We start from the raw sequence: 7592 nt of genomic DNA on the forward strand, positions 1-7592 counted from the left end.
GCTCCAGCCGTACACTGCTGCTGAAGGCAACATATATAAATATAGTAGGGGTTATTATTGGGTACTCTAAAATATATTTTCTCTATTTCATATGGTGGGTAATACCCACCCTCATGTGAGAAGGAATGAATATACTCTCAAACTACTTAAGAAATTTTCTAACGTTAGTATGTGTGCACTGGTTATTTGGTATATTCACTGCTATATAATTATTAAATATTATCTTTTTCATAGTTTCCTGCCTATGATATGCTTTTTTTTTTTAATTAATTGATTTTGCTGCTTTAATATCTCCTTTCCTTTCCTTTGATTAGGACACAACTCTGCCACGCTCTGATTATACACTAATTTTACTGCCCACTGTCAATTGTTGCAATAAAAGAGAGCAAAAAAACTGTGACCCCAGTGCCCAATCCTAGAGTTTAAATACACTAAAACCTAATTTATCTTCCTTCTGTGTTTTATTCTGTTCTTTGATTCACTTATTATTTTTTATCAGCCACGCTTAAATTACTTGACTGTTATAAAAATTTATACGATACGCACACGTCTCATCTTCCCCTTCGCTCCTTAACTGAAGAGCTCTCAATAATATCTTTGATAATATCTAATCTAAGCATGAAGCTCAGCCCCAAAGGCCAGGCCAGGCCTTGCCTTGGGGCAAGTTATCAAACATTTGAAGTAGCCCATCAGTATCACACCATCTTATGCCCATGGGCCATGCCTAATTGTGCCACCTCCAACTTTACTTGCCATGTGTATGGGTCTTGGTCTTGGTCTTGGATGGAGTCAGCCAATGTTAACACCCTTTCCTTGCCTTCCTTTCCCTTGGAGCCTTATTTAAGGGAATGTATAAATCATATATATATATATATATATATATATATATATATATATATATATATATATATATATATTCCACTTAGTAGTGGTAGTATTAAATCTTACTTTGTCCTGCTAAGTAAGGGAGAGGATGTTAAGCCAGTTGGTCATAGTTAATAGTATGATATAATATTTTTTTGGAAAAGTGAGAGAAAATAGTATCAATAAAATTCTTTTGAAAAGTATGTTTCAAAAGCCAAAGGTCAATAGTAATATATATTAGTTGTGCCGGACAATGAGTGTTAGGATGACAATAATTATTTTGGAGAATATTGGGGTAAGAGGAAAACATGTTGCAGACAAATTTGGACCAAAGCAAAGATTTGGTCAAAAGCCTAATGCAAAGAATGTTTTTTTGAGTTTTAGCATCCGTAGTACATTCTTTTATATATATATATATCCTAAAGTTCATCCTACAAATTGTAGAGAATATGTTATAATTTACTCAGTCCACAAAATTTTCAATTATCATTACACTTGACTCTAAAGTTTACATTAAAATGAAACTTTTAGGTTTTGTCCAAATTTTACATTCTAGGACAAATCCCATTGCGGTTTGACATAATTACAATTTAGTCCCACAAACCTTTTCAATGATTAGATTTTGACACTCTGAGGTGGCATGGACAAAAATGAAATCGTGATTAGTGCTTTGAGTGGAACCCCAAACAATTTCATTTTAGTTCAAACCTTAAAATTTAAATTTAGCAATTAAAAGTTTGTGAACTAAATTGCAATTGTGCCAAATCACAAGGACGCGTAATACCCCTTTTCCTAGTAGATAAAACTATTAACATATATAGAATACTTTGACGGTAAGCACTATTACCAAAATTTGAAGAAAATTAAATACTACTCTGATTAAAACTTGCATTGAATCAGAAAGTCATGCCCTTTGTCATGCACAAGCAATGTGCATGATCCTATACTTTCATCGGGTTTTGCCACCTCACTTCTTAATGTTGTATACAATCTTCTGTAAACTCAAGCTTCTGTTTTGCAAATCTTCTTTTCATTTTAATATAAAGCCATTTTCAGACCAAAAAAGAAAAGGGGGTTTATGCAAAGCTTTCAACTCACTACTCTCTATAGATTGTTTGTCAAATGCAAGTTGATGAATTTCCTTCACAAATGTAGATAGTTAAATAAGCCCCTCACAAATTATTACCCAAAAAAAAAAAACTCCTCAATCTTTCTTAATTTACCAGTCTTTCTAGCCAACTGGTATGTCTCATCCTTTCCAAGGACAAGATCCACATCTAAACTTGTTACTGCAGATTTTTATTTGGTTATTAATGAATTGTAAAAGAGTTTCTAAGGAAGTCCTAACACATTTCTGCTAGAAATATGATACAAAAGCAAACAAAACTATAATTTTAGTGGATACAAAAGCAAACTGAACTTCAAGGACTTCAAACAGGTAACCAAACCATTTATTGTATGTATCAGGTCACCATCCATTATTATTAACATTATCCGACTGTGTTCCATTAGGTGACAACCTTCATCACAACACCTTCATACAAATATGCTTCGAAAAGCTCTATCTCAAAGCTTGATCATGTGGCACTTTATGCTGCAATTTTGAGATTGAAAGCATAATTTTAATAGAAAATAAAGTTTCAGTTCAACAGGAATGACAACGTCAATCAAATTCAGATATTTTTCTTTTTTATAACCAGCACTATTATGCAAAAGACCAATTGAAACAATATATGTTAGCCCTCTATTATGCAACGCACACACATATATATATACATAGTGTCTGTTGTTGTTATTCTTGTTCTTGTTCTTGTGGTCTTAGTTACAAATGGTGTATCTTTTTGTGATATTGCATCACTTAATAACTTTTAATTAGGTTCACATTTTTTCAAGTCTATCATTGTATTACATGTCCTCCATATGCTTATCATCATGCATGCTAAATTTCATATTAATCTAATATCATTTACTATACACTAAAACATTTATTTACCATAATTTTGACCATATTTTAGATGAGGTAGTTCTTAATTTCCAATCATCTCAATTGGGTAAGCTTCATGGGCATTTGGAGGTCACATAATCCAACATTTGAACCTAACTCATATATATATATATAACAAACATTCTAGACACATCTAATGGACAAGAATGGGCTAGTAATTTCTGATTTCAACAATGTTTCTCCATACCTCCTCAACCCATTGGTTTAACTAGCACTTGTCAGAGGAGAATCAAGCTGCTTTTCTGGCATAGCATCTTGAAAAGCTGGTATCTCATTGTATGCCTCATTCAACCTGCACAAGACAGGGAATTGAGTCTGCATGGGAAAAAAAATATTTGTCAGTAGATACAGATACAGAAATGGACTTTAAAGCACACCCTAATTTCAAGATTACTGAATAAAGGTGTGGATGAAGAAATTGAAACATCTCAAACCAGAAGCAAGATTTACACTAGCAGAAAAACCATACTGATTTTTCCTACTACTGTAATCACACAAACGTTTTTTGATGCATCAATAGTTAGGGGTGAGGGGATTTGAATCATGGTTGGAAACACAAGAAGATGCCAATTGAGCTACAAGGCTTTTGAAAACTGTAATTCCACAAACTGCTGAGGCCCAAGGTGAAAAAAGAATTTGGTGTTAAAGCAGATTGAAGATTAAATTAGTATATATAATGAAAAAAATTACATTACATTTAAATTAAATATATTTTTCTACAAATGGTACTGGCACAGTAATTATAGAGCAAGCACTACCATGTCCATCTTGAACCTTTCAACCGCTGAACGAATCTGAGGCGCTAGAAACAAATCTGCCTGTAAATAATTGTCAATGCATTGTATTACATTTTAGAAAAAAAACCTTAATTCATGAATTAATTCCATGCAAACTATTCTTCCAAGCATTTTAGGAAGTGAAATTCTACTGTGCCATGCAATGTGGAACTAAGACATGTTGAGTATACGACTGACTTTAGTACAATTATATAAATTCATATACTTATGTCAAAAACGTAATGCTTAGAATTGAGTTTAGTGCCATCATGTCTCATAATCCATGGTTTGGGTTTGGGAGAAGAACCATGTTCCGATTGCAGTCTTATAGATTGAGGAGTGTGTTCAAATATTTTATACTGTGTTCTGTTGGCAGTTGATCTCAATACTTATGGTTGAAATAACATTACAAGCAAGCAGAAGAAAATCCTTGTTTGGTTGTAGATATTAGAACAACTTCAGGATGCTTGGCAACTTCAGTAGCAAATCCCTAGAAATATTGGAATATTTTGGTAGTAAAATGAAAATTCAGAGCGATGCAGATGCTTTTACTATTTTCTCTGCGCTGCAGCCAATTTTATATTTAGATTCAACAGATTTATGGTGCATGATTGTGTTTAAGGTTAGGTACTTTGTACATTCAATGTGGATAGAGAAAAAGAAGAAAAGAATCCTTAACACAGAAGCAGCATAAACTATAATCAAGTTTACAGGCACAGACACAGATGAAAACAGGAAACCAAACCAGGAAAACTTCATCTCCAGTTGCAAATCTTCCAGCATAGTCTTTTAAAAGCCTTTCAAGTGCTGAAACAAATGAAAATAATAATCGAATTAGACCCAAACCCATTGAGGAGAAGAAATCATCGCATGGTGGCACATAAAGTTCACATTTGACAGGAATTGCCAGGGAGATTTGGAGACATGAACATTAATCTGATTGTCCAAATAAACGAAGAGTACGATCCTTTAACCAGATTAGTCAAAGCTTACCTGCAAAGCCTTTTTCAATATGATGTTTAGCAAAAGCAAGTTGCTTATCAGGACTAACTTTTTCCTCAATGTATTTCTGTAGATAGGAAAAGCAGAAAAACAAACTTTATATCATATATGTTCTAACAATTTCATGAAAAGTGACATCTAAATTTTAACAGAGGGGTATATAACCACAACAGTCTCACTCAGATATATACCAGTGTAGCTAGATTTTGAAGAGGCTGTATGCTTGAGGAAACAATATTGGCAGCCTACATATCCAGTCATAAAAGCAACCCCATTAGTTTCTGAATCTGAAACATACTTGCAAAAACATGTGTGAATATTAGCAAAAATGGATAAGGTACAACAAAGAATTATGCCTGATTAGATCAGGAAGCTCATATCCTCAAGGCTGGAAACGAAAGTAAAGCCAAAGAGGGATTTTCAAACATATTATCCAACATGTAAAAAAGAACAATACTAGTGTTATTCACCATGTGAGACACAATTACTTGTAGGCATGCTTGCAAGGTTGTTTGGAAAATAATACTCCCCATTTGCTTTTGAAATAGAGAGTGTCCAATTCAAAGTGAAGATTTAGTATTTAAGAAATCTAAGGGTGAACATGATGCCACCTCATTTAAAATTGGTCATCATTCCTTATTTGGTGGAAGAGAATTTTAAATGATGTTGCACCATATATATACATATTTAGATTTATGAAAACTATATCTTAAACATGAGATGGAAACTCTCATTTTCAAAGAAATTGGAGAGGATCCTGATCCTGGGCACCAATCCACAAGAAATAATTTAGTTTATTTCAAATTCAGTTTGCTTAGCAAGTGAAGTAGGCTTTATATACATTCTTCAACGTAAATTATAGGTGGTTATTTGCATAAGTTTCACCAAGATAGAATTTGAAGCAGAAACAATTTTCAAGTTATTAATGTGGCAAAAAATGATAGAGGTAGTTCCAAGTGCAATTATATGCCATCAGCCTCGTGTCGTGAGTACTATTTCTCCCTTTACTCAACTCCTGATACTTTTTTTCCTTGGAAACCTGTGTGGGGCTCAAAGATCCCTCCCAGGGTTGCTTTCTGCTCGTGGACTGCCACCATAGGAAGGATTCTGATTCTTGATATTCTACGGAAAAAGGGAGTAAGAGTTGTGGATTGGTGCTATATGTGTAAAAGGAGTGGGGAATCAGTGAATCATTTTCTTCCTCATTGTCCCATTGCTTCTGAGTTTGGTCTTCTATGGGTTATGCCACAAAGTGTTACTGACCTATTTTCAGCATTGCAGGTCCTTCTTGGTAAACATCGAAAGATGGATTTGTGGAGGGCTGTTGATGCTATTTATGGTGTGAGCATCAATTGTAGATTACAGACATAGTTATGATTAAGAAGAAAAGTGTAAAATCGAGAAAGAAGGAAAAAAATGAGAAGAGTGTAATAAATTAAGTCAAAGGCAGTATGAGATGCAGTTGATACCTGGAAATTGATGGCTTTTTTGCGAAGATCCTGAGGTAACAAAGGATGGTGGTGGGGGTACTTTTCTTCTAAATACTGTGTAAGTTAGTTAGTTAGTTAGTTAGTTAAAAATGTAAGAAGAATTGATGATAAATAATTAGAATAATAGGGAAAGTAGGATGAAAAAAAGAAAGAGATAGATAGAGATACGAACCAGTAAGATGGCCAAAGAGTCGGAAAGCACCAAGTCCCCATCGACAAGCACAGGGACATAACCAATAGGATTGAGCTTCGTAAACTCTTTTTACGCCATACATACATACATACATACATGCATACATACATAATTATTCAACAGTAGTAGACTAGTAGCAGTAGAAAGTAAAGTAATAAAGTAAAGGTCATCCTATTCTCTTTCTCACCGGGGCTGAATTGCTCTCCCTTCAACAAGTTAACTGCTTTGTACTCATATTTCAGCCCTAATCAATCAATCAATCAATCATCATCAAAAAAATAAATGTAAAAAAATTAAGATAGATTGAAGAATTAATAAATAATAATACAATTCTAAGAAAGTAAGAAAGAAAGAAAGTACCTTTCAAGTTGAGGGCAATACGAACACGGAAGGAACAACTGCTCCTCCAGTATGAATACAGTTTCAGCTCCGGCTTCAATTCACTCTCTTTCTTATCGCCGCTTCCGCTTGCCTAACCCATAAAATCATTTCAATTTCAATTCAATAATATTACACTACATTTGTTATACTATATATTTTAGCAAACAAACCATACAGATAAATAGATAGATAGAGTTCTACCAACCATATTTCAATTTGATCCGATTTGGTTTTCGTAGAACAAAACACTTCTAATTCTTAACGAGGGAAGCCGCCGGCGATTTTGTTGTCATCTGATTGATTCTGATTAATATATACTATTATTTATTAATAATCTATACTTACTACTATTTAAGAGGCTTCCCCTGTTTGGATTCCTATTTTTTTAGTTCAAAAATGCCCCTACAGTCTTATGTTTAAATAGAGACAAAACTAAAAGACAATCCGGTAAAAACTCATTTTTTAGTTTAAAGATGCCCCTACAGTTTTATGTTTAAGTAGAGACAAAACTAAAGGACAATCCGGTAAAAATGTAACTCCAACTCCCACTAAAATATTGCCTAAAAAATAGGACCACTCTCCTATTAATTTTTAAATTGATTTATTCACTTATAAATTAGTTTTTTAAAATAAAAATCATATATGTATATAAAATAATTAAATACAGTTTTTTCCTACAAAATAAGACCACTAAAAAAGATAAAAATCATATATGTATATAAAATAATTAAATACAGTTTTTTTCTACAAAATAAGACTACTAAAAAAGAAAAGTCTCATCGCACGCGTGAAGCGCGTGTGATGAGACTAGTAACAAGTAAAGGAAATATGTATTAATATATGTGTGATAATTACAATTAAATCGGGGCCCAGCCCAGCCC

General features: G+C 33.3%; 1 protein-coding gene across 1 annotated transcript; it reads right to left on the reverse strand.

Annotated features, from left to right (window-relative positions):
* Window positions 1-2147: 2147 nt before the first annotated feature.
* LOC142620802 (glutathione S-transferase zeta class-like) lies at window positions 2148-7043 on the reverse strand. Its single transcript, XM_075794113.1, has 11 exons — window positions 6917-7043; window positions 6691-6802; window positions 6518-6574; window positions 6310-6395; window positions 6117-6191; window positions 4839-4892; window positions 4639-4714; window positions 4391-4452; window positions 3628-3687; window positions 3057-3184; window positions 2148-2458 (listed from the first exon to the last, which is right to left on the reverse strand). The coding sequence occupies exons 1-10, from the start codon at window positions 6917-6919 to the stop codon at window positions 3074-3076; spliced, it is 696 nt and encodes a 231-aa protein (XP_075650228.1). The 5' UTR covers window positions 6920-7043; the 3' UTR covers window positions 2148-2458; window positions 3057-3073.
* Between the last annotated feature and the right edge of the window lie 549 nt (window positions 7044-7592).

This window comes from Castanea sativa, chromosome 1 (genome assembly GCF_040712315.1).
Source record: "Castanea sativa cultivar Marrone di Chiusa Pesio chromosome 1, ASM4071231v1".
In the NCBI taxonomy this organism is placed as follows: Eukaryota; Viridiplantae; Streptophyta; class Magnoliopsida; order Fagales; family Fagaceae; genus Castanea; species Castanea sativa.

What these genes read in the sequence shown, in the direction of transcription:
- LOC142620802 (XM_075794113.1), bottom strand. An exon ending in ACTCTTTGGCCATCTTACTG is followed by an intron (nt 6,192 to 6,309) that starts GTTCGTATCTCT and finishes TAACTTACACAG; the next exon opens with TATTTAGAAGAAAAGTACCC. An exon ending in CTGGAGATGAAGTTTTCCTG is followed by an intron (nt 3,688 to 4,390) that starts GTTTGGTTTCCT and finishes AATTATTTACAG; the next exon opens with GCAGATTTGTTTCTAGCGCC.